The sequence below is a fragment of the Pseudonaja textilis genome, chromosome 1 (genome assembly GCF_049901715.1).
Source record: "Pseudonaja textilis isolate UNSWEBS1 chromosome 1, rPseTex1.2, whole genome shotgun sequence".
In the NCBI taxonomy this organism is placed as follows: domain Eukaryota; kingdom Metazoa; phylum Chordata; class Lepidosauria; order Squamata; family Elapidae; genus Pseudonaja; species Pseudonaja textilis.
The window spans coordinates 318,323,468-318,350,409 of record NC_141990.1 but is presented as its reverse complement, the minus strand read 5'-3'; the positions used below and the strand labels follow the sequence as shown (position 1 = coordinate 318,350,409).

General features: G+C 44.8%; 1 protein-coding gene and 1 long non-coding RNA gene across 3 annotated transcripts; one reads left to right on the top strand and one right to left on the bottom strand.

Moving 5' to 3' along the window:
• Positions 1-26,942, bottom strand: ELAVL1 (ELAV like RNA binding protein 1). Of its 2 annotated transcripts, none has more exons than XM_087922583.1 (6): positions 25,330-26,942; positions 16,411-16,600; positions 14,391-14,494; positions 11,754-11,907; positions 8,787-9,012; positions 1-1,673 (listed from the first exon to the last, which is right to left on the bottom strand). In XM_087922583.1, exons 2-6 carry the CDS (start codon positions 16,580-16,582, stop codon positions 1,349-1,351), a joined length of 981 nt encoding a protein of 326 aa, XP_087778709.1. In that variant the 5' UTR covers positions 16,583-16,600; positions 25,330-26,942; the 3' UTR covers positions 1-1,348. The 2 variants fall into 2 exon arrangements, with proteins under 2 accessions (XP_087778709.1, XP_087778710.1); XM_087922584.1 differs by lacking the exon at positions 25,330-26,942 and adding an exon at positions 24,953-25,109.
• LOC148128366 (uncharacterized) lies at positions 4,789-8,216 on the top strand. The gene is made up of 2 exons (XR_015741269.1): positions 4,789-6,579; positions 6,701-8,216. It is a non-coding gene; the product is annotated as an uncharacterized LOC148128366 (long non-coding RNA).

Sequence of the window (26,942 nt, the reverse complement as noted above, 5' to 3'; positions counted from 1 at the left end):
TTTCAGCAAAACCAAATCAAATTTAATTGGTCTTAAATGCAAAAGTAAAAACAAACAAAAACACAAAAAAGCAAAAGAAAATTAACAGAAAACAGAACTCAAAAGTTTTCAAGGCAGCCTGAAGAAAACGTTGGGGATTAATTAAAACATTTTAAGTCTACCAAAAGGAAAAGAAAAAAAGGAAATCAAAATTTTGTAATCTCAAACTTGCAAGTTGTAATGCTCCTTTCTTGCTGAGCGTTCAAATATGTAAAACTTTTTTTTTTTCAAAACAAATTCAACTATTAAAATATGAAAAAAAAAAATCCTAGTAATTATTAGAAGGGATGCAAAAAAAAAAAAATTATGATGCTCAAATGTTTGTTAAGATTTTCACAAGCGAATTCTAAGAACTCGGTTATTCCAACTAAAAATATGTGAGAGATTAATGTTAAATCTTGCCACATTTGTTTTACCAGAAAGCAAATGCACAAAAACACGCTAATTGGAACTAAGAATTCAGAGGAAGTGGCAATGTTGGGATTTTAGTTTTGTTTTTTCCCCCCTTTCTTTTATTCTGAAATCACCCGAGTTTTCTCAAAACTTTGGTCCTTTTTTTAAAATGGAAACTGAGCTTTTGAAGGAGGGGAAAAACCCACTATCAAAAAGGTGTCGCCCCACCGCCCCAGTTTGGGTTTTGCTTACAGAAGTCAAAGTTGTTACCCAAGGGTGGCATTTCGTATTCTCCAGACTTTCCTTGTCATTTTTCACCAAGAAGCCGATTTTTCACTAGCAAATTTCTTGACAAAAGGAGAAGTTTCTATTAACTGAGAGCATTGGCTCAAAAGCACTGGAATTAAAACAGGATTTTTGGCTGATGTCCTGCCTTAGCAAACTCTATATTCAGTGAAATTAACAGCGGTCTCTTAAGGGAGCAGAGTTGCCTGACACTTTCACTGGCACCGGGTGCAAATAATGGTTTCGTCCACTGAGATTTTTCTTTTGTGGGAGAGGGGGAGGAGGGATTTCAAGGGGAGTTTTGCAAACAGGGCTACTTCGAAAGGAACTTTAAAAAAAAAAAAGAGAGAGTAGAACCATTACGGGACTTTGAAAAAACCCAAAACATTTGAACATGTGGGTGGCATCCCAGAGTATAAGCCCCCCCCCCCCCGTTTTTTTTCCTTCCAACTTTTCGTTTATAGACTAAAGACGAACAACTTCGTGAAAATTGGCGCCAAAAAGAAAAAGGAAATGAGTTGTACACTAACCAAAAAAAAAAAAAAAAGAGAGAGCTCACTTTTTTTGTCACTCAATTATCTATTCCATACAAAAAAAAAAAAAAACAGAAAAAAAAAAGCCACGAGCGAAGTTATTTGTGGGACTTGTTGGTTTTGAAGGAAACCTGCAAGATTTTGTCCCCCAGCCGGTAGCCGTTAAGACTCGCTATGGCCATGGCGGCGTCTTCATAGTTTGTCATTGTCACAAAGCCAAAGCCTTTACACTTGTTGGTGTTGAAGTCACGGATGACTTTCACATTAGTCACCGCGCCAAAGGGGCCAAACATCTGCCAGAGGATTCCCTCATCGGCATCTTGGCCGAGGTTGTAGATGAAGATACACCAGCCCGAAGAGGAGTTTCCTGGGACATTTACACCAGAAAGCCCACTCATGTGATCTACACCCATGGGAGAGAACCTAGCAAATAAAAAGCACACAATAGTTCATGTAAACAAAACAAAATAACAAAACAAAACAAAAAAAAGAAGTCAGTTCAATCAAGCAAAAAACTCAAACAGGGCTCAAGATTTTTGGTTTTTTTTTGTTTGTTTCCTTAAAAAACCACCATGGTGAGGGGCAACCCAGTGGTCATCCTCGGCGGAGAGGGCCTCTCTTGTCTCCCCTGCCGTGGGCAGGACCGGTAGTTTAAAGGCACCATTTTTAGGAAGGGGAGGGGGGAAAAAACCAATGCTAGGTCCCACTTCACCAGATGGGTGAAGCGGCACTGCCCGCCCGCCCGCCCTACCTCCCATTTGCTGAAGTAACACAAAAATGAAGGGTGGGCAGGAAGAGGGGGGAGCAGGAGAGGAAAGTAAGAGGCAGGCTGTGGTCAGAAAGCCAAGAAAGAGAGAGAGAGAAAGAGAGAGAAGGAGGGAGGGAGGACATCAGCAGCAGTTGTGGGTTTGAGTCACAACTTACACACTAAGGAAGAGGGAGCTCTTCCCTGCAAGGAGGGCCGCTGCCGATTTATTTAATTTATGTTTTGCTTTCTAGCTAAGTTAGGCCCATTTAATAGAAGTAATATGAAAGGACGACCCACACAGAAATCCCACAGCTCTTTCCTGGGTCGGTGACAGGACGCAGTGGGTTTCTTTCACCATCATCATCATTATCATGTTTTAATGACCCCATAATCCCTTGAGGGGTGGAGTCTGGGCAACTGAACGGAGCCGAGTGTTTTACTGGCCGGATGCCTTTCCTGTTGCCAATGTGGGGTTTTGTTCAGCAGATATATTCTCATTGCGCCCAGAAGAGGAGAAATATCTGCCTCTCCCGAGGATCGAACTCGCAGCCTCTCCAGACTGTGAGGCGAGAGCTCCACCTCAAGGCCGCCGCGCCACTCGTGGGTTTCTTTCATAGTACAGGTATTAAATCGGCCTAATGTCACTTCTTGTGACAAAGACCACAGCCGCAGAGATCACTTCTCTCCGTTTCTAAGTCAGGAGTGGGGAAAATTAGACAAGATGTTGCTTAATCCCCCAAATCCTAGCGGGTGGAAAACAAAATGAATTATCCCCACCCCATCCCCCCCCCAAAAAAAAGAGAAAAAAAAAGACACCCAATGGAAGTTGGGGTCCAACGTCATCTAGAAGTCCCCTCACTCCGCTTGGAGATGGTCGGGGGCCGCGACACCAGCCCTTCCTAGCACCTGGCAAAGTGGGCTCTACTTCACGGAAGCTTGTGCCACGTTAAATAAGGTCAGCCTCTCTGGTGCCATACATTTCTCTGCTGCTTTGACTGTCGCCCCCGCCAGCAAGTTTTATCTCCTTAAAAAAACAGAGAGAGTCTGTGAAGGCGGAGATGTGATCTGCCAGGAGCGTCTCCTGCACAGGGTCCTCGTGAACGGAACAAAGACAGGATCAAGCTGTCCCTTTTCCGGGTCAAGCCAGGACTCTTCCTCCGGGGCCATAGCTGGAGACCAGGCCTCCTGCATTCAGATCCTCGGGGCAAGAAGCACGGATGGGGCATAACGGAAGAGGTTGCTGCTTTCGGGGGGCCTTGGCTGGCAATCGGGACTGAGACGGGAGACCTTGGGGTTTCAAATCACTTGGTGGGGCTTGAGGCAGGCAGGGAGATGCTGGCAGACCAGGCACGGGGGGGCCCTCTTTCGTCCCCACTCCCCTCCCACCCACCCCAGAAATCCACCCAATTCTAACCAACCCCAGGAGGACTCATTCCCAGGATGCTGCGTGGGGCCACCAAGAAAAGGATTGTCTCCCTGCTCCTCCCACCAACCCCAGATTGTCGGGTTTTTTTTCCCCTCCCGCTGATCTAGGAGGACAAAGTTATCACGCTGTCTCTCCCCTGGCCTCGGCTTACGTGCGTCGAGGTGACCACGACGGGGCAGAAACCTCACACTCAAAAGAGACCCAGGGGAGGTTTGAGGGGAGTGGGTGGCCGAGGGGAACCTTCTGTCCGGGTAGGGAAGAGACTGCTTTTCTGACTGGACAAAATAATGCCTTGCCGATGAAGCAGAACCAGAGGGCCCAGGGGCTGAGTGGCTAGCGGCTACCGATCGAGACGACACTCCCGTTTTTCAAGGGGAATCTACGGGCTGACTTATCTGACTTGGGAGAGTGCATTTCATCGTCCGGCCAAATGGTCATTCGAGGGGCAGCAGGGGCCTAGGAAAGGTGACCCTTTTGGAAGATCCCTCTTTTGAACTCAGTCAAAATTTTTATTTTTTTTTTTCCTCCCCCTCGCGTGGGTCTGGAAAGAACCCATACGTGGGTCTCAAAAAGTATTTCTCTGGTCTTTTAGAGTTGCCAGCAGAAAGGAAGTGGGGGGGAGCAGTGCATTTCTTAAATGCTTCAGACAATTGCTCCAACAGCCAAAGCTGTTGGCGCACAAAATTACCACCAGAGAGCACGATTGATAACTCTTGGCTATGGATGTGTCCCATTGGAGAATATACATCCAGGGGGGTGGCGGAAGACCAGGATCAAGGGTTAAATGAATGATATGTCTCAAGAGTCGGCTGCACCCAGTAGCACCGGCAAAAGGCAGCATATTTCACTTTCCTTCTCCTCTCTTTGGTGACCTCTCTTCCATCTCCTATTTAGGGGCTTAATCTTGGCTTTTAGTAACTCCCACGGTAGCCAAATGTTCTTAGTGGAACGAGGGGGAAGAAATGGCCATGTTTCCCAAAGACCTGGGGTCCCAGGGGGCTAAGGGATTCACATATACATTCTTCCCAATTCAGCCAGCTTGGGGAGGCTTTCAAGCTAGACACACACACCCAAAATCATGCTTTCTGATTGCTCTAGAGCAGTGTTTCTCCATCTCTGCAACTTTAAGATGGGTGGGCTTCAACTCCCAGGATTCTCCGGCTAGCATGTAGGAGTTGAAGTCCGTTCATCTTAAGGCTGCACGGCTGGAAAAAAAAAAAACCCACTAACCTAACACTGGCTGCATGTGCACAGGTCATTCAGGATCCTTCAAACCACATTAACCTGCCCTGAAGTCACCTAACTCGGGGGGCAGGGGTATTCTCACCTTATACGGAAGAAGGCGAGTACAGGCAGTTAAGAAGAACATTATTTATTGAACAAGTGACAAGAATTCTAAAAGAAACCCCTCTGAGGCCACACACACTTCAGGAGGCGGGCAACTTTTTAAAAAGACATGCAAGGTTTTTCACAGGGAAGAAACCCTCGAGGAGGAATTTGCGGTTAAAAGATTGCATGAAGAGGAGTGAGGAGGCTTGAAAAGTAACAAAAATGAAACACGGGGGGAAAAGCACATTAAGAGTGGAATAGGAAATCCAAAACCAGAGAAGCAGTAAATTAAAAAGAGGGCAATTTGCATGATATGGATCGAGTTTACAAAGGTATATATATACACAGCCCAGTGAATTGAAAGTGTCACTATCCACATAAAAAATCATAAAAGAGGAATGGAAGAGGATAGGAACAAGACATTCAAAAAAGAGGGGATATACTAAATGAAACAAGCAGCAAAGCTTTTGCTAAGTAATTTGTAATGCCATGTTTCAAATGCCATTTCTCAACAGAAAATTAATTGCTTTTATTATGTCTTTAAGGGATGAACTAGCTTTTTAATTTGCTTTAAAAAGCTACAAGCTATAAGGAAATGGTGGCTGGCGCCATTCTCGTTTCTGTTCTGGTACAAACTTTTTGTGAGCGAGCGATTAAAATTTTAAATGGTTTCTGACTTGATTATTGTTCTCAACAGGAGAATAATAGATTCTCATTCTCATTAGAGACGGCACTTAACTAATTCTCAGCTTATTATTCTCATCCCAGAGGAATTTAGGAAAAATATTGTATTGGTGACTTTATGATTTACCGATATTAAGCAAATCACTCAAGAGATCGAAGCGTTTCCAGCTAAAGGGTGCTTCTGCATGAGTGGAGTAGGAAAAAAGATGCTAAAAATCTTTAAAAATACTTTAGAAAGACCCCCCCCCCAAAAAAAACCCACTAGCATGCCAGATGGGAGCTTGATCGAACCTCTACTGCTCATCTCTTCCTGCCTTAGCCAGGAAACAGCTAGCCACGATCTGGCTTATGAGGGGAGAGACAGCCAGGACCATCTCTTCATCCAGCCTTCTCGGGAAAAGATAAACACATCGTAAATTTAAACAGCTCATCCGTCAAAATGCGGGAATTGTTGGCAAGATTAAAAACTATAATAAAACTTCTGAAAGTCATTTGGAATTAATATGGGAAGCATGCAGGGGCAATCAATACTTTTAAATACCGTGTTTCGCACAAAATAAGACCCTGTCTTATAATTTGTTTGCCACCAAAAAAGGCAGCAGGTCTTATTTTCGGGGGAAGTCATCCACTGAAAACCTCACTTGCGCGTGTCACCTCCAGCCTCCTTTTCGCTGTCAGAGGCCTTCAGGAACTTCTGTAACTGGCAAGGCTTTCCTGAAGGCCCCTGCAGATGACAAAAGAGCTCTGGATCGATCCAGAGCTTTGTTCTCAGCTCCAGAGGCCTTCAGGAAAGCCTTGACAGCTGCAGAAGAAATGGGCCGGCAAGACAGGTATCAAGGTGTGCGAGGCCTGGCTACAACTGTCCAAAGTTAAGTAGTAGGACAGCTCCACCCCCACCCCCATTCCCACCCTAGCTAATTTTTTACCTGTGCACTAGAGTGGGTAGGAACTTAATTAGGGCTTATTTTGGGGGGTAGGGCTTATATTGGGCACACGTCTAAAAATCAAGCTAGGACTTACTTTCAGGGTAGATCATATTTTCAGGGAAACAGGGTACTTTTATGTGATTCTGACTTTGTATTTGGAAAGAAAATCCTAATTATTATGGGCATGCTGGCTCTAACCTGCCATCAAACTGGAGAGTTTAGGGATAAAATCATTGGCATTTGCAGGGCAATTTTAAAAATATCTCTGCAAAATTACATGCTGGGCAGGTGGAACATGGTCTTAAGGGTTGTTTTTTTTTATGCAGATATAAAAAAGGATGATTTGAGAATGTACACGCTTTAACAAACTGGCATGCATGCTTCCAAACCCCCATTTTTTTAAATCCAGAACTGAGTTCAGAAGGATGGATTATCCAATAGGGGCATACAAAGACGATTCATGCATCTTTCCATTCTATTTTTAAGATCAAAATAGCTCTTGAAAGGCTGTAAGTCAGCCTGTTTTAAAAGTTTCCCTCCTCTGTACGTTTGTCTGCCAGCTAGGAATCTTTTTTGTGGGGGGGAGGAGAGGAAGAGCAGGAGTGGGGAGGTAGTGTGGGGAAGAAAACAGCAAGACTGGGCTGTAAGCCAAACGTTCAAGGAAAGAAGGGAGGGAGGAAAAAAGAGGTAGGGGAGGAACGAAGGAGAGATAGGTTGGAAAGAAAGAAGGCAAGGAGAAAGAGAGGGTGGGAAGGGGAAAAAAAGGGAGGGAGGGAGGAAATTGGGAAATATGTAAACAACTCTTAAGACACACTTGGTTTAAATACTTCTCCTGATTTACAATTATTGTGTCTTGTCCGACAATGGCAAAGGACAGAGGGAAAACTGTGTGCTTTTCAATAGCAATCACTGAGCAGATTGGCTATCTTACTTTCTAATAAAATCACACAGGTTACGTTTCACCAGAATTTGTTGGACACACCTTTCAGGGGCTCTTATTTGGACACTTGTCCACAAAGGCAAATGTACGAATTTGAAAATCTTAAGACCATAACAGATCTTGTTCCCTGCAAAGGCAATTGTCAAGTGCAGCTGTCGGAACCTGGGGGTTGTTGATTGGTGGCTTTAACATGAATGACATCTGAGTCTATTTCATGGTTTTCAGTTTTGTGTCTTGCTGAACTATGACGTGGCCTTCACTGGTTTATAATTTTGCATTTTTCTAGTTCTATAAACCACTTGAAGCAATTATTTTTTAAGTCAGAAAAGCAGTGTTGGGGGGGGGGGGTTTGAAAAAAATAAAAGGAAAACAGTAACAGGAACCCCGTAGTATAATTTTTTTTAGACTTGGGGGAAGACAGAGGGGTTTAGTGCTGGACTCACCCAATTTGAAAAAGCAATTTTTGCAATGAATACCATGTCACCGTTTTTTTTTTTCCCAAGAAAAGTTTAAAATCTTGTATTTTTAACACACTGTTATGAAGCATCAGATCAGACAGACAAATTTTCAATCTTTATTAATAGGGGAAAGAGGATCTGAAGGGCTTTTTAATTCTCTATTTAAATGAAATTCTATGAGGAAAAAAAAAAGAGAGAGAGAGAAAGAAAGTGAGAAGAGTAAAAAATAATCTGAGAGAACAGAAGATTAAAAAGAAAATAATAATAATAATAAGAACAGATATGGACATCCACAATGATTACTGACATACTTGGGAGGGAGGGGGGGTACATATTCATTTGGGGTCAAAAAACACTCCACTGCCATTAAGTATGAAAGAAAACTGTTTCAGAGCTTTCTAAAATTATACAGAATGTGCTTAAAAATCTAATGGAAGAAGTTGGAGGTGCAATTGGGACCGAGCTGATGGGTTCCACGGGAACTGTCAAGAAATATCGGGAGAGAGTTGGTTAAAGTAAAAAAAAAAAAGAAGCAGAAATCACTAAATACAAATTTACACAAGACTGCTATTGCGATCCCTTCACGAGGCTATGATTGTCTGGTGGAGCCCAGGAGGAATTAATAACAGGATGGCTATCTAAATTAACCCACTCGGATGATCGGGCTGGGGGAAAGGGGTGGGGTGGGGTGGGCAACCAACAGCATCCCCTCCCTCAAAAACGGTGGCTTTGTAGAATCAGTCGCCGCCACAGAATTAACCCTAATATCGTGGGATGGGGGGCCATCATTATTTAAGACAGGGGTGGTTTTTCCTTCTCCTTCCGCCGACCTATCTATTGGGAAGACTCGGTGCTGTCTCTTTTTTGAGAATGAACAGCAAGGACTTTCAAAAAGGAAAAAAACAAAAAAGAGCAGAAGAAGCGGAAAGAGAGAGAGAGAGAGAGAGAGAGAGAGAAACAGAGGGAGGGAGGGAGGGAAGAGAGTACAGACCTCTGGATTATTTAATTCGTTCTTCCTAACCTACCTGAATCTTTGGGCCTGGTGATGGACAGGCCCCCCAAACCGTCTAGCTGGGGAGTGATAGAGCTGGGACAGGAGGGCCACGTTTTTGTTCTGGTTTGGGTTGGCTGCGAACTTCACCGTGATGGGTTCAGAGGAGCCCGGCGGCTTGTGGCCGTTGAAGTTTGAAATCGCTTCCTCGGCTTCTGATCTCTTGTCAAACCGGATGAAAGCAACCCCACGGGATAAGCCTGGAAGTCAAAGGGAGAGAGAGAAAATATATATATACATCTATACACACACACACACACACACACATCTGAAGGGTCGGTTTTCCGCCTGGATCGGAACCACTAGGTCAGTGACGGCGAACCTTTCCAGCACAGAGTGCTCAAACCAGAACGCGCGTACCGGAGCATCAGAAACCCTAAGACCAGCTGGCTAGTGCATGCATGTTTATTTTTTGCCCATTTGGGGCCATTTGGCGGGTGTTTTTCAGTTGTTTTGAGGCCGTTTTTAGGGCCTCTTCAGGCTGTTTTCCAGGGCTCTGGCACCCGCGAAGACCACCTGGGAGGCACACATGTGCACCAGAAACCAGAAGAGTAGCTGGCGACAACAGACATGCTCGCAGAGAGGGCTCTGCATGCCATCTCTGGCACGCGTGCCATAGGTTCACCATTGCAGCGTTAGGTGGTTTACCAGGAAAGTGGGAAGCAATCCAGACATCTGGAGACGTTGTGAGGCCCATGGACTTCAGAAGCTGTCTGGAATGGGATAGGGTGTCCTCCCTCAGCAGGGGGTTGGACTAGAAGACCTTCAGGGTCCCTTCCAATTCTGTTCTGTTCTACTCTACTCCTACTCTACTCTACAGTCTAGTCTCGTTTAATATTAAATAGCTTGGCTTCAGTCTCAGTAGAGTAGAAGGCCCAACCAACCATTCTGTTCCTGTTCTGTTCTCTGTTCTATTCTATTCTTGTTACTTTTCTGTTTATTCTATTCTATTCCTAATCTAATATTAAGAAGTTACGGGCAAAGTTAGCTTGGCTTCACTCTCAGTAGAGCAGAAGGCCCAACCTTGCTGAATTGTTAAGCTTTAAGATTGAAATAGCAATGGTAATTAGCACTTTCCCCACAAACAATCTGGGTCCTCGTTTTACCCACCTCGGAAGGATGGAAGGCTGAGTCGACCTCGAGCCTGGTGGGGTTTGAACTGCCCAAATTTTGCAGTCAGCCGGCAATCAGCAAAGATAGTAGCCCTGCAGGACTGCACTCTTAACCACTGCACCCCTGTGGCTCATATTTAAGAAATATTTAGAAGGCTCCCAAAATTGACAGTCGATCTGCATCAAGAAAAGAGTAGTATCTCTTTTTTTTTTTTTTCACCCTGAATTAAAGTAGTAATTGAAAACCCTCTTTTGGGGACACCAGGAGATGGGTTCCAATCTACCCCCACTTCCTGAGGCCAAGCCACCCTAATGGCAGGTAGCCCTTGACTTACGAGCCCAACGGAGCCCAACATTGCTGTTGCTAAGTGAAAACAATTGTTAAGGGAAGAGCCTGCAGAGCCAGGAGTTTGATCCTGATCGGCTCAAGGTGGACTCGGCCTTCCATCGTTCCGAATTCTGTAAACTGAGGACGCAGATGGTTGGTTGGCAAGATGCAAAACGACGCTAACTCTGCAACCCGCTCAGAGGGGGGGGCTGCAAAGCGCTATGGGGCAGTATACAGGTCTAGGTGCTATGGCCTTGTGGATTTTTGTCCCACTCTATGACCTTTTTTTGCCATAGTTCTTAAGTGACTCAATTGACACAGTGATTTAAGTGAGTAACAACACTTGTTAAACTAATCCGGCTTCCCCCGTGGATTTTGGCTTGCCAGGTCGCAAAAGGAGGATCGTATGACTGCCCCCCAGGGACACTGCGACCGTCGTAAATACGAATCAGTTGCCCGGTGTCTGAATTTTGATCACACGACCATGGGGATGCTGTAAGGGTTGTTGAGGGTGAAGATGGTCGTAAATCATTTTTTTTTTAAAGTGACGTTGTAACTTCAAGTGGTCGCAAAATGAACTGTTTTAAATCGAGGATGACCTACGCCCAAATGGTATTCAAAAAGGGGGAAATAATTATCGATAGGTACCACACTTTTAAGAGCCACGGTGGCACAGTGGTGAGAATGCAGGATCGCAGGCTAACTCACTGCTCACTGCCAGGAGTATCGAATATCACCAGGCTCCAGGTTGACTCAGCCTTCCGTCCTTCCGAGGTCAGTAAAATGAGGACCCAGATGGTTGAGGGCAAGAGGCTGACTCTGTAAACCGCTTAAGAGAGGGCTGTAAAACCACTGTGAAGCGGTATGGAAGTCTAAGTGCTATTGCTATTCTCTCCCTCCTTCCTTCCGTACTTCGCACCCTTTTCTTTCTTTTCTTTCCTTCCCTTCTTTTTCTCCATTTTTTCTTGCTCTCCTCCTCCCTCCATCTCTCATTTCCCGTCTCTTTTTCTCTCCCTCTTCTTTCCTCCCTTTTTCTCTTTTTTTTTTTTTCCACTCCCTTCCTTTCTTCCTCTTGCAAGAGCGGCACCGTGGTCAGAATACAGGATCGCAGGCTCACTCTGCCAAATGCCAGGAGTTCGATCCTGACCGGCTCAAGGCGGATTCAGCCTTCCAGCCTCCTTTCTGAGGTCAGTAAAATGAAGAGCCAGATTGTTGGGGGGGAGCAAGAGGCCGACTCTGTAAACCGTTGAGAGAGGGCTGTAAAAGCACTGCGAAGCGGTATGTAAGTCTAAAGTGCTATTGCTATTTAAATCAGTGTTTCCCAACTTGGCCAATTTAAGAGGGGTGGTCCTCCATCCCTCTAGCTGGGGAATTCTGGGGGTTGAAGCCTGCACCTCTTAAAATGGCCACGTTTGAGAGACACTCCCCTTGGACAATTTCTGGAGCAGATCAGCAGCCAGCCGAGTGGACGGGAGACTGCAACTGCTTGTGGCTCACACACCTGTAGTCTGATCGACCAGCACGCGCGAGTTGATGATGCGTCCGAACCGTGAAAACATGTCTTCGACGTCCTTCTGCGTCATTGTCCGTGGCAGCCCACTTATGTATAAGTTTGCATCTTTAATCACTTCAGAGCTTGGGCGAGCGTACGACACCTTGGGGGGAAAAAAGGGAACGCGTGCGTGAATTCATACGGCTGAAACACCCAAAGAAATTTCTGGGATTTGGTAAATCTACGGGGTCATGCCTGCAAAACATTATTTCAGATCAATAAATGATTCAAGAGATTGGATAACCACTTGTATGAAATGGTGTAGGGTTTCCTGCCCAAGCAGGGGGTTAGACTAGAAAACCTCCAAGTTCCCTTCCAACTCTATGCCATGCCATGCCAGTCTACTCTCTGTTCTACATTCTATTCTATTTCCATATTGTATTCTATTCTATTCTTCTATTCTATTTTTCTATTCTATTCTTATTCCTGTTCTATTCTTTCCATATTCTATTCTATTCTACCTATCTATTCTATTTCAATAGTGTATTCTATTCTTATATTCTATTTTTTATTCTATTCCCATATTTTATTCTATTCCTATTTCTACTTTATTCTTTCCATATTCTATTCTACTTTTCTATTCTATTCCCGTATTCTATTCCTATTCCTATTCTTTTCATATTCTTCTATGCTACTTTTCTATTCCCGTATTCTATTCCTATTCTTTTCATATTCTTCTATGCTACTTTTCTATTCCCATATTCTATTCTAATTTTCTATTCTTCATTCCAATATTTTTTTCCTCTTCTCTTTGTCTCAAAGGCCACTTCCAAAGGCAACTGGACTGGGGTTTTTTTTCCCCTTTGAGTAGGAGGAGGGAGGGGGTTCACTTCTCATCCAAGGTGGTTTATCAGTTCTTCACCACTGTCAGAACTAACTTCTTCCATCCCTCCCACCATCCAGTCAGAATGGATGAAGCTTCTTGGGATGGGAAGCAAAACGTCGTCTCCCTCCTCTAGGGGGGAAAAAAAATACAGCCTTTTGAAGGAAAAAAAAAAAAAGGCCATTTCAGACAACTGTGATTTGGATGAGTGAGCAGCTCCAGAGCTGCCACAAAGCAATGCAGAGAGATGGTGCTGAGGTTTGTGCTTTTACTTGCTTCTGTTCCCAAAAGGGTTTGAATCCTATTTTTTTTTTTTTTTTTTGTCCAAAGCTAGTCCATTAACAGAGCAAATAAAATTGTTTTGCCAAACCCAAGAGCAGATAATACACAAATGGAAAAAGCAGCAGTTCTCAACAGCAGGAGCCAGAAAGGTGGCACCTGCTGGAATCAAATACTATGCCGGCCTCTTCCAGCCTCAGACACCCCCCCCCCCACACACACATAGGAGACACTGAACCGTTCGTAATATTTTCATCTCACGGGATGCTGCAGGAGAGGCTCTAAGTGGTGAAGCTAAAGACTAGCCCTCTGCAAGGACAACTTAACTCACAAACCTGTTAACTCCATGAAGGATCCAAACGTTACAGTCCCCAGTTGGACTTCCCAAAGCTGAAGAATGCCAGCTTTGAAGGGGACAAGGAGCTCATTCATAAGGGGTGTGGCACACGGCCAGATGATTCCAGTGGCAAAGCCAGGGCAGCTGGATTGCTCAGGGTGGAGGCCGCCTCCTTCCCGATTCTCCGAGGGAGGGTCTGTGCCATCCCCTGGGGAGCCACGAGACAGAGGAAGAAGAGAGCCAAACCCAACTCCCAGTTCTTACACTGACTTACCCCGGGGGGAGAACCTTGCGTACGTATTATGCTTAGGGATAAAATATTCTTTTCCTCACCCTTTGCCCTGAAAGCTCTCAAGCTGCTCAGAGGGAGGGAGGGAGGGAGGGAGGAAGGGAGTGAGGGAGGGAGAAAGGAAGGAAGGAAGGAAGGAAGGGAGGGAGGGAGGGAGGGAGGGAGGAAGGAAGGAGGGAGGGAGGGAGGGAGAAAGGAAGGAAAGAAGGGAGGGAGGGAGGAAGGAAAGAAGGAAGGAAGGAAAGAAGGAAGGAAGGAAGGGAGGAAAGAAGGAAGGAAGGGAGGGAGGAAAGGAGGGGGAAGCAGGCAGGCAGGCAGGCTTACTATATCTGAAATGTGTCAGCTACAGAAAGCTGGACAAACCCATTACTAAGATGCCTTAACGATTAGCTGGCTTGCAACACCCTTTTTTTAAAAAAATAAAACAAAATCTATCAAATGCCAAACTACTCTCTCAGGAGAGACAGTCTTACAGGCATGTAAATGTCTCCCATTTACAGAGTTCGCTAAAGAGCCAGGACAAGTAATGTCATCTCCTTCATCATCATCTATCTGATGGGTGAAACCCTGGCCCCAGCATATTCCTTCACATTAAAAAAAATCCCATCAACAGATGAGGCCTTTTCGGCACGAAACTCTGTCCGGCTGCTCTTTGGGCGCGGGGACCATGGGAGGAGAGAGATCCAGCCACCTCAAGGAGGAAAGAAACGGTCTGCTGGGAAACAGGTGGAACAGGCCGCCTTGCCGCGGGTCGCTCAGGAGAAAGAAGAGCGGCCATCGCTTCCGGGGAGGAGGAACGGGCACCGTAAGGCAGCCAGTTCTTGGCAGCCTAAGCGATCATTATGGACGGTTTCTTACCTTGATAGTTTTGGACTGGAGTCTCAGGCCATTCAGCGTGTTTATTGCTCTTTCAGCGTCTTTCGCGGTCACGTAATTCACAAAACCATAACCCAAGCTGTGTCCTGTAGGGGGGAAAAAGTCTCTTTTAATTCTTTTCAGAGAGGAGAGAGAAAGGGGGGGGGGGAGAAACGACACACCGTTCCATCATTCTCTGAAATGAAAATTCCACATTTCAAAAGAAAATGGGTTTTATAAAGGAAAATATAGATACAAAGCATAAACGGCTGCCAAGACAGGAAAACAATGGTAGCTCGGGGGTTGCAATGAGGGCATCCTTGGTAGTCTCCGAGCTCGGTGGACTCCTCATAGATGGCTACATTTTCACCCTGGAGCCTGGGAGGTACCCAAACCTGCTGATAAGCTTCTCCTTACGAATCTGATATTTATTCCAAAAGCTTCTGCTTCTTCAGTGATCTCTTTAATGGGGGGTAAGGAAGGGGTTAAATCCACCAGTGCCCTAGGAATTGCAAAGGTGAAAAAAGCTCTTTCAAGACCCATCAAAGCTTTAGCGGGTCACAGTAAATCTGAATTCTGGTTCAGAAAAGTCCTTTCGCTTATAAGCGTGGCCTTCTTTTGAAAGTGACCGCAGAGGGTTAAAAGTGGGCTGCCATCCAGTAGCAGTCAGTGTGATTTAAAATACCAGGGGACTGGCACCACCATTCTTCTGGATCCTTTTTTAAAAAAATATCTCTGCCCGGTCAGATCCATTCTTCAACAAATGTGTCAGAAATCAGGAGGCGTGACATGTCATACGGAATGCCTTAACTTAAAGAAACCGTGTAGGGGTTTCTGCTGGGGGGTTGGGACTAGATGACCTACAAGGTCCTTTACCTGTAAAAAAAAACGTTCAGGCACATGCAGACAGTCAAGACACCAAGCTGACACCAGTTCATAGGTAAGGGAGACACATAATTAACTGCAAATAATTGTAATTTTGCGTCAAGAGGAACAAAAGTCTGTTTTTTTTTCCCTTAGCAAAAATAAATAAAATAAAATCGTTCTCCTGTCCTTTTGATGAGCAAGATTTCAGTACACCACTACCGATTGCCCTTGACTTACAATGGTTTGTTTAGCCACTGCTGGAAGTCGCAGGGACACTGAAAAAAGTGACCGACGACCATTTTTCACACTTACGACCATTCAGCATGCCCATGGTCATAGGATCAAAATTCAAACGCTTGGCAACTGACTCGTGTTTATGACGGTTGCAGTGTTCTGGGGTCACGTGATCCCCCTTTGCGACTTTCTGACCGGAAACCAGAATGACTGAACAACCACGCTACTACCCTGTTTCCCCGAAAATACGACCTACCCTGAAAGCAAGTCCAAGCTTGATTTTTACACGTGCGCCCAATATAAGCCCTACCCTCCAAAATAAGCCCTAATCAAAAAACCCACCCACTCCAGAGTGCATGGGTAAAAATTAAGGTAGGGTGGGGATTGGGGGAGTTGGAGCTGCCTTACTACTTACCTTTGGGCAGTTGTAGCCAGGCCTCGCACACCCCGACACCTACCTGGACGGCCCATTTCTTCTGCAGCTGGCAAGGCTGGCAAAGGCTTCCCTGAAGGCCTCTGGAGCTGAGAGCAAAGCTCCGGATCGATCCTGAGCTCTCTTATCGGCTGCAGAGGCCTCCAGGAAAGCCTTGCCAGCCACAGAAGTAGTAGTTCCTGAAGGCCTCTGACAGCCAAAAGGAGGCCGGGGGGGCAACCCGTGCAAGTGAGGTTAGTCAGTGGATGACATTCGCCCCAAAATAAGGCCTGGTGCTTTTTTGAGTGGCAAAAAAAATTGCAAGGCGCGGTCTTATTTCTGGGGAAACACGGTAACTTATCGGCAGTGATTCACTTAACAACAATGGCAAGAAAAGTACTAGAATAAGGGAAAATTTACTTAACAACCGTCTTGCTTAGCAGCAGAAATGTTGGGCTCAACCGTCGTCATACGGGTAGGGCTACCTGTATTCAAAGGGGAGTGTTTTACCTGCCACTTTGTCGCGAATCAGCTTGGCGGACTCCACCTCCCCTATGCTGCTAAAGAGACTCCGTAACTCGTCCTGGGTCATGTTCTGAGGAAGGTAGTTCACGATTAAATTTGTCCTGCCGATATCGTCCCTGCAGTCATCAGCCATGTGGTCTTCATAACCATTAGACATTTTAACGAGAGATGAAACCTGTCAAGAAGGCAAGCACATTGCTCGGTTCTGAGTGTTTATGCTGCGGACAGAGGCAAAAATGGAACGGAAAAGGGCGCCCCCTAAAACTGCCCATCCTGCACATGCATTATCATAACCCTTAAGACTTACGTATGGCTTCAATGTGCTTTTACCACCCTCTCTAAGCAGTTTACAAAGTCAGCGAATTGCCCCCAACAATCAGGGTCTTCCTTTTACCCAGGAAGGCTGAGTCAACCTGGAGCTGGTCAGGATCGAACTGAAGGAAGGCGGAATCAACCTGGAGTTGGTCAGGATCGACCAGCTCCAGGTCGACTCAGTGAGCAGTGAGTTAGCCTGCAATACTGCCTTCTGACCACTGCACCACCAGGGCCCGTCTTTCTTTCTTTCTTTCTTTCTTTCTTTCTTTCTTTCTTTCTTTCTTTCTTTCTTTCTTTCTTTCTTTCTTTCTTTCTTTCCTTCCTTCCCTTCCTTCCTTTCTTTCCTTCTTCCTTCCTTCCTTCCCTCCCTCCCGCCCGCCTGCCTGCCTCTGGGAGTTCACAGGTCTTATAGTTGCCAAGGTTGGACAACCTCTTCTCTAGACCAGGGGTGTCAAACTCACGGCCGGGGGGGCCAGATATGGCCCACAGGGCCACCCTGGAAACAGACCAGCTTGCAGTGCCTCTGCCAGCGAAAACAGAGCTCAGGAGGGCCACGCACCCACCCACCCCGCCAAGCTCTGTTTTCGCTGGCAGAGGGTTGCAGGCCATTGCAGCCAAAAACGGAGCTCGGGAGCCCGTTTTCATTGGCAGAGCGCTCAGGCCACCACAGGCACCCCCAGCACAAGTGATGTCATGCTGGCTACGCCCACTTTGGCCACACCCACCCCAGCCCAAGGTCAAACACAACCCTGATGCGCCCCTCAATGAAATCGAGTTTGACACCCCTGCTCTAGACAGTCAACCACAAATGCTCAGTCAACACAGCTCTGTCCTCAGTAGAATGGCCAGCCTACAACTAGTTGGATCTGGGTGTGCCAGCTGCACAAGAGCTTGCTCAAAAGCAGATCCTTCCTTCTTCCTCTGGGTACACTTGAATGACATCACAATTTAATGCAACACAAATGTACATCTATGGAGGATTTCCAGCGAAACGGCAAGCGGACGGCAAAGATTTTGAACTAGACCACAGAACCTGCCAATCACTGAACTGCTATTTTCTATTTTCTGACAAATACACACATTCCCAGGGAAGGAGTAAAACGATAGCGTTGAAGCAAGAACTTTCAGCAAGAATGTGTTCCAATTTATTCTGGAAATAATACCACGGTGGGAGTCATACCCTGCCCTTTCCATTCCGCACACGTACACTACGGAACCAATGCTAATTGACATAAATTTTCCCAGGGACAAAAGCTTGTTTCATGCCCAGTGGTGAGAAAAAGGAAGTAAAATTCACGGGGGGCTGACAGTGGACAAAATACATGCCTAAGTTAAAACAGAAAAGCCCTTTCTGCGAGGGAACTGCAGCACTCTTCTGCAGTTGAAATTTTTTAAGTCAGTTAATTATTTCCACATAACAATTACACCAAAAGTTCATCTTTAACAACATTGCCTATTAGAAGAGCCTGACAGTAAAGGTAATAATATGCAGTTTTATTAAGAATAATCCAATAAAAAAAGGAAAAGTGATCTTTAAGAATGCTGCCTATCAGTTACAGAAACTCAGGTTTTGAACAAAGAAATTATCCTGTATACCTGTATTCTATTCAGTCACTATTACCATATTTGATATTGGGGGGTGGGGGGAGGAGAATTCAATTATGATTTTTTTTTAACTTTTCCATCTTATGAATACTCCAGAATGGACCTACTGGCAAAACAAAAACTATTTTTTAAAAAAATTACAAGGCTAAACTGTCAAACCTTTGGGATCTTCTTTCAAGAAAAGAAGTGTCAATCTGATAGTGAAATACAATCTAAGAAGTTCTTAGCCTAATTAACCTTTTTTTTAAAAAAAAATCAACAGAAGGGGTCCCAACATTCTGAAAATCCACCGGTTCGAATTACACCAGGCAATGATTTGTGTATTTCTTCACGTTTTATACTCCCACGTACATGCTTGGTTCGTCAGCATATTCTACCAAGAGTAACTTGGAAAAGATAATCAGCAGAGAGGGAGAAATGATCAACTTATTCAGTACTCTTTTTTTTCCCCTTGCAGCATCCTCCCATCCCAAGCTAAATAATGTATTCCTCTAGGTCTCCAAAGCCCCTGAAGGCAGGAGGAGAAGCAATGGAAGGAAACTAACTAAGGAGAGAAGCAAGCAAGAAATTAAGGAGAAATTTCCTGACAGTGAGAACAATTAATCAGTGGAATGGCTTACCTCCAGAAGCTGTGAATGCTCCAACACTGGAAGTTTTTAAGAAGAGATTGGACAACCATTTGTCTGAAATGGTATAGGGTTTCCTGCCTAGGCAAGGGGTTGGACTAGAAGATCTCTAAGCTCCCTTCTAACTCTGCCATTCTGTTCGGTTCTGTTCTATCTTATTCTCCAAAACACCCGGGCAGAATAAGGTATATAAGGGAAGTTAACCCTAACCCACATGTTATCTTGCTAAACACCAGTCGAAGTTGCCAACTAAATGGCTCCCAAATATGGCCCTTTGTAGCTTTTAGGAACAGTTACCTCAACTATTGCCAACCTAGTTACTTCCTTCCCAAATGTTCTTCCTCAGAAATGACTTGCTCCGAATTACCCCTAAAGTTTTTTTTTCAGATTATTTAATTTGCAGTTGTTTTGCAGAAATTACCAGTGTTCTTACCCTTGCTAGATACTTGTTTATCCCTCTATGCCAATTTTCAATTCAAATTTAGTTATTTTCATATAGAATTGATACTTTCTCAGCCTACAATTGTTCATTTATTCATTCACTTATTAAATTTCCATAGTAGACTATCTCACTACTGCAAATCTGGGAGATTTACAGCAGGGGTGGGATTCAAATTTCTTAACCGGTTCTGTGGGTGTGGCTTGGTGGTCATGGCTTACATGTAAATATTGTATTATTAAAAAAAGAGCAACTTTTACCCAAAAGCAGGCAAGGTAGGCAGGCAGATTGAGTTGCTCACAGAATCACAGATTAATTTAGAGATCTATCTGCAATCGGCTACCTGAGTCTGCACTGAAAAGCTTCAGTCATAAGGAAGGTTCGGCTCTGTTTTTAGATTAGCTCGAAAGCAAGAAATACAAGGATTTCCTGCTTTCTAGCTAATCTAAATCTCCCAGCAGAGCAGAACAGCTGATGGGGGGAGAAAAATAGCAACTTACCAAAGTCGGATGGCTCACATGCCAGGTAAGGAGTGAGTGGGAGGGGAGCCAGCCAGCCAGTGGAGCGATTTGCCGGTTTTCTGAACTGCGGACAATCGTGTGTACAGCGTTTGCAAGAAATCATCAGCTGTGCCACCTGGACAGCTGCGCTTGGGTGCACATTGTTTGAAAATCCTCATCTCCTGCTTTTTCAACCTCAGCTGCGCCGCGCAAAGCAGCTGAGGTGGGAAAAGCAGGGAATAAAAGACAGCCTAGAGCCTGGGCAGGCGGGTGGGCCAAACACCGGTGTCTGGTTCGGTGTCAGCTGCTCTTCGCAGCTACAGGTTCTATAGAACCGGGCCGAATCGCTAGCATCCCACCCCTGGTTTACAGAATTAAACAAGCAATAGAGAGAGGGGGGAAAAAACCCCTGCAAAAACCATTAAAATGATTAAACATTAAAAGAAAATCTGCAGGGAAGCACCATTCCATTCCTAAAAACATAGTTACAGGTAGTCCTCAACTTACCATCACAATTGAGCCCAAAACTGATATCGCTAAGTGAGAAATTTGTTGTGAGTTTTGCCCCATTTTACGACTTTTCTTGCCGCATTTGCTAAGTGAATCGCTGCGGTTGTTAAATTAACAACACGGCTGTTAAGTAAATCTGGTTCCCTCATTGACTCATTGCTTGTCAGGTCTCATAATGTGACCCCGGGACGCTGTAACCATCGTAAATGTGAATCAGTGGTCAAGCATCCAAATGTAAATCACTTGATGCTGCATTGGTCGTAAGAGTGAAAAGGGGCCATAAGTGAACTGTTGTAAGATGAGGATTACCTGTTAGGCGGTCTACCAACATGGCCAGATTCCCCAGACTAGCTGGCAAACGGGGAATAAGGTTCCAAAGGACAGGTGCTGTTTTTTTTACTCTCCTCTTTTCCATGTCCCTTTTTTTAAAAACATCTATCTATCAACTTTTAATCATCGATTTCCTGCATTTATTCTAAATCAATATTTCCATATACTACTGTTAGCAAAAACAAAACAAAAAAAGCCCCAAAATGGACTTCTGCTGCGCGTAAGGAATAACATATATGTGGCTGACCAAGGCTTTCACAGAGTTTTTTTTTATTATTTATGCTGTATAGAAATGGAGTATTTTACTCACATACCACTTACTATGCAGGTAGCACTACTCGATGCTACTAAGAGCACAAATGAATAGACTAACACTTGCTATAAAGGAGAAAAAACAAACTGAATATTATATGACATGGGAGCTATGCTATGGATGGTTGGAGAATAACAACAGAAGTGAGAAATAAATAGAGATTAGTAAAATAAAGAATATATGTTAAGACAGAGATATAAACAATGTGATTGTTACTATGAATATTATTATACCTAATATATTTTCATTAGAAGATACGTTAAGAGGGAGAAACGAATAGAATCATAATGCTGATTATTATTGTAAGATTAGAGAATTATCAAAGTAACATATACTGTACATTTTGATTAGAATAGCAGAGATTTGCACCCAGACAACACACAGTTTAACGGAAGATATATTCAAGTTAAAAAAAAAAACTTTAAAAAGCATTAGCACATTCTAGGTCAATATGCCATAACTGAAGCCCACTTCCAGCCCAAGCACCTTAATGCTATTCTGTGGGAACCTCAGATCTGTATCCTAGAGGTTATTGTGGAAGCTAATATACCATCGCTTACTTCCCATCAAGCAGAGTAACATGCAGTATACTGACGTACGTTCGTGATGCTTCGATGACTTTCCCCCCTTCTAACTAAAGTAGAATCATAAAGCTGGAAGGGACCTTGGAGGACTTCTAGTCCAACCCTCGCCCAAGGCAGGAGTCTTCATTCCCTCCTGGACAAAACGATTGTCCAAAAAATTATACAGTATGGCATACTTATTAAACTTAATTGATGCAACTATTTTTTTCTTTTTAAATGCCTTCTAATCCCAATTTTATATGTATCAAAAATAAGTTTTGTTGCATCCGAGGACAGACACATCATTGTCAGATCGTTTTCGTTACCTTCCCTTTTCATGAGAAAAAGGCTGGCCTAATATTGATCTATCATGGAAAGAACAAAAGATTCTAACAACTTCTTACTAGATGTGACCAGTAAAAGTTGGATCTTCTGCTACCTTTGTATTTTTTATTGTGAAGTACCATGTCTTCAATTCAAATTGTAGTGATTCTAAACAAAGCATGGAAACAGTAGCACTATAATAATAGCTCACACAGAAAGTTCCCACACTAACTCACCAAACTTTAGTCTCTTTTATGAAGAAAAACACTGAAGTGTGTCTTTCTAATCTTTCTCTATAATAGGGCCAGTCTTCCAACTCTCGCACCAATAAGGTACTGCAATGATTAGAGATTCAGGTTTAAAGCTCTATTTAGCCATGCAGACATTTGATTAACTTCAAAGTGATCACAAAGCCCAACTAACTTTGTCTAGAATGCTGAGTCAGTTAATAATACTGAATGATTATGCATAGTAACAGAGCATCAATATTTCAGATCACTGTATGTGCTATTAAGTTAGTATTCCCTCTTAATAACTGCACACATGACCTCCAGGATAAACTATTTAGCCTTACCCTCCTGACAGAAGTATTATATACAAATAGTCCTCGACTTATGACCCCAAAATTACTATTTTTGAGTGAATTAAGTGAGTTTTGCCCCATTTTACGACATTTCTTGCCACAGTTGTTAAGTGAATCACTGGAGTTCTGGGTGGGTAAAAGTTGATTTTTAAAAAAATGGATTTTATTTAAATCATTTTTTTAATCCAATTTATTTTAATAAAATGCTTTGGGAGCAAAAATCTATCTAAAAAGTTTTCTAGGTAAGATACATTAATAATTTAGTTTGTTCAGGATGAATGGGAACTTAGTTATGTAGCATGAGGCTGTATATTCTGCAACATTGGGACGGTCAGTGGATCAAAAGCAGGTCAGAGGAGGAGCTGCTGCGGGACAGAGATGACAGTTGCTCTTTTAAAATTATGATTTAAATCAAGCCTTTTTAATAGTGATTTAAATTGTAATTTAAATTGAATTGATTTAAATCAAATCTACCTGCTGGAGTTGGCAAGTTGGTAACTTGATTGTTAAGTGAATCTGGTTTCTCCATTCACTTTGCTTGTCAGAATCACGTGATCCTGAGAGGCTGGAATGGTCATAGGTATGAACCAGTTGCCAAGCACCTGAATTTTGACCACATGATCATGGGGATGCTGCACTGGCCATTAAGTGTGAAAAATGGTCAAAAGCTGCTTTTTTCAGCACCATTGTAACTTTAAACAGTCACTAAATTAACTGTTGTAAGTCGAGGACTACCTGTATTAATAGCAAGGTGGCAGAAAGGAACTACTGACCTCCGAGTCAGTCTCCTATAAACAAGTGTTTTCAAACAATCTTGCAATTTTTTAAGGATTAAACTATCCCTAAAACAAAGCTAGTTTGCAAGAGATTTAATTCACAAGCAGGATTCTCATTTAGCTCTTTTTCTTAAAATAAACTAATAAATGACTAGCATCCACTATGAGATTTAACATTTTACTTAACCTACACACTGCAAGCTACGACCTTACTCTTCTCCTATATAGTCTTGTAAGATAATATTAGAGAATATTTCTAGTTAGGGGACTTCGGTGCTCACTGAGCTGGACCGTTGGCTGCAGAAGTTTCTTCCAGATACTGATGTTACCTAGCTGGGTAATGAAATGTCTGCAAGAAAACAGAATAACAGAGTTGGAAGGGACCTTGGAGGTCTTCTAGTCCATCCCCCTGCCCAGGCAGGAAAAACTATCCCATTTTAGACAAATGCTTCTCCAATCTCCTAAAAACCTCCAGTGTTGGAGCACTCACAACTTCTGGAAGGAAATCATTCCACTGGTTAATTGTTCTGTCAGGAAATTCCTCCTTAATTCCAGGTTGCTTCTCTCCTTGATGAGTTCCATCAACTGCTTCTTGTCCCACCCTCAGTGGCTTCTGGAGAATAGTTTGACCACCCCACTTCTTTGGGCAGCCCCTCAAATACTGGAATCCTGCTGCCATATCCACCCTGGTCCTTCTTTCCATTCCACAAAATCACAGCATCGGAAAAGGGACCTTTTCTAAACAAATAATTCCCTCCACACTGTCCAACTATTTACGAAGTCTGCACTACTATCACTAGTGATCTTCTCATCATTCCTTATCACCCATCCCCTACCACTTGTGACTGTAGGACTGTAACTTTGTTGCTTGTATCCTTATGACTTACATTGACTCTTTCCTAGTATGATTTGACTGCTTTTGTACCCTATGACTATCATTAAGTGTTGTACCTGATGACTCTTGACTCTTGACAAATGTCTTTGTGGGCACTGAAAGCATTTGCATCGAGACAAATTCCTCGTGTGTCCAATCACACTTGGCCAATAAAGAATTCTATTCTATTCTCATTTCCATTCCCTTATTCTATTTTATATTTATTCTTTTCTACATTTATTCTATTCTATTCTTGGACGTCCTCTAGTCCAGGGGTCTCCAACCTTGGCAACTTTAAGACTTGTGGACTTCAACTCCCAGAATTCCTCAGCCAGCATGGCTGGTGGGGGGGGCAAAATTCTGGGAGTCGGAAGCCCACAACCCCCTGCTCAAAAAAAAAAAAAAAAATCCCACACCATTTCAGACAAACGATTTGCTCCCCCTCCCGCCCCTTCAAAATAACGTAGCTCGGAGAGCCCGCGCCTCTACAGCTGCCGTTAGGTAGGCCATTTTGCCTGGATATCTGGAATTCCCGTCCCTCCACGAGGGGCAGAGGATTCCGACACGGGGGCTTTTTAGAAAAGAGGGTCAAAACGTCGAAAAAAAAAATAGGAGCGGGCCCGAGGAAGGGCCCTCCCTGCAGGGGCTTCCGGGCAAAAAAAAAAAAAAAAAGGCCTCTCCGCTCGCCCCTCCTTCCTTCCCTTCCCTCCGCAACAATGGCGCTGTGGCCTCCATACCCGGCGTGAGGAAAATGGCCGGCCCGGCCTACCTTTTTTTTCCAAAACTTGAGGCCTCACTGAAGAAACGCGTCCCTGAAATTCGCTCGAGCGGGGGGCGAAAAAAAAGGAGGAGGAGCCAAGTGCAGGTCGCGCGCGCCGGGCACTTCCAAGGCCGGTCCGGGGATTATGACGCGATTCCCGCGCCCTGTGACGTCACGGCACCCCCCGCCCACGTAAGGCCGCCTGCGCCGCGGCCTACCTCCCTCCGTCGCGCGGCCGCGCAGGCGCGGGACGCAGGCCACACCCCCTTCGCGTCACACCCAGGCCGCAAAGCAAGCCCTTCCCCATTGCCTACTCCTCCCCCCCTCCCCCCACCCACTCCATTTCCCCCCCCCCTTCCCGCGGCAACCGCCTCGGCCGCGCTCACCTGACGACGGGCGCCGAAGAAAGGCAGAGGAAGATGGCGGCGGGGAGAGGGGAGGGGAGGGACGAAGAGGAGGATGGAAACGGCGGCAGCGAAGCGACGGAGAGGGAAGGAAGGAAAAAAAAAAAGGCTGACGGGGGTCCCTCCGGCCGCGCGATGAATCGGTCCCTCAATCAAGCAGCAGCGGCGGCAGCAGCAGCAGGAGAAGGAGGCGGGTGGCGTCGCTGGCCACGCCCCCTACCCGCGTTCGAGCGCCGCCGCTCATTGGCGGCGGCGCGGCCGATGGGCGGCGCCCATTGGACCGACGCGACGCCGTTCAAAAGCCGCTCTGTCTCGCGGGCGCGGGCGCGCGCAGGCGCCAACAAGGAGGAGGGGCGGAAAGGAGGAGGGCGCCGGCGGGCGGGGGTGGGGGGCGTGTGTGGCTGGAGAGCGGCGCCTGCGCAGTTGCGCCCATTTAGGTTCGGCTTTCCCACGTTATTTTCTTGCCCGACGCGAGACTTTTTGCTTTACGACCCGGGCTTCTTTTTTCCCAAGGTGGTCGGCCTATTTCCGTGGCGGGACTGTTAGAAGTGGGTGGGTGGGAGAGCTAGATAATCACGCGTGGAGCGGGTTTCCATATTACAGGCGTGGGTTTTCTAGCTTGGAAGAATAGAGAATGGAGCTGGAAGGGACCTTAGAGGTCTTCTAGTCCAGCCCCCTGCTCAAGCAGGAGACCCTATAGTATACCAATTTATATAAATGACTGTCTCTAGTCTCTTTTAAACACTTCCACTGACGAAGCGCCCACGATTTCTAGTGGCAATCTGTTCCACTGGTTAATTGTTAATTTGCAACCTTTCTTAGTGTGTTTTTGTCCCCAGCGCCTTAAATCATCTTAGTTTCTGTTCTTTGCACTTTTTCCAAAGTCTTAATCTTTTTTTGGTTTGCTGGGGAAATTTGGAAGTTGAAGTCCCCGTGCCTTAAGAGTTTGAGAAATATTGCTACGTTTCCATCTCCCTCCATTTCCCAGTATTGCCATCAATAATTCCCCTTCTGTGATTCCCCTCTCGCTTACTCTCATGTTTTTTCATCTCCTCTTCCTTCCTTCTCTTCAATCTTTCCTCTGTTCTGGAGGTTTCTCCCATCCTGGCCAGCCTCCTCTTGCATGCAAACCCCACCACCACCACACATACACAAACTCGCCTCCAGTTGGCTTCCTTCGACAAACGTCCATTCCTTGCAGCATGCCTGATACCTTCCATTTCTGTTGCTGTGTTAGGAATGTAAGTCATCTAACAGTTATTTGGGTTGGAAATATATAAACTAGGATAGACATTTTAATACTATGTCTTTAAGAAAATGCTAAAACTGTAATTGGCTGTGGTTTTTCAAACAGCCATAAGATGGAGCCAGAAACCTGGGTTGTGTAGTCTCAGAAGAAGTCTCAGTGAGTCTCTGTTTCGTTCTGTTGGAGAATATTGCCATTCCTCCTAATTCATTGTTATTCTTGGATTTGATGTAAGTCTGTTACTGAACTGTTTTTGATAACGGACTTTGATATTTGGATTATCCCTGGACTGAAAACTGACTGCTTTACCTGTGAATGACTTGGACTGCTTATCTTCGACTGTGCTTAA

Bases quoted from the DNA above. Each gene is read 5' to 3' on its own strand.
- ELAVL1 (XM_087922583.1), bottom strand. From the start codon at position 16,582: ATGTCTAATGGTTATGAAGACCACATGGCTGATGACTGCAGGGACGAT. The intron at 14,495-16,410 runs GTAAAACACTCC...TCCCCCCTACAG, and splicing joins GATTCGCGACAAAGTGGCAG to GACACAGCTTGGGTTATGGT. The intron at 9,013-11,753 runs GTGTGTGAGCCA...TTTGACTTCCAG, and splicing joins GCTGGTCGATCAGACTACAG to GCTTATCCCGTGGGGTTGCT.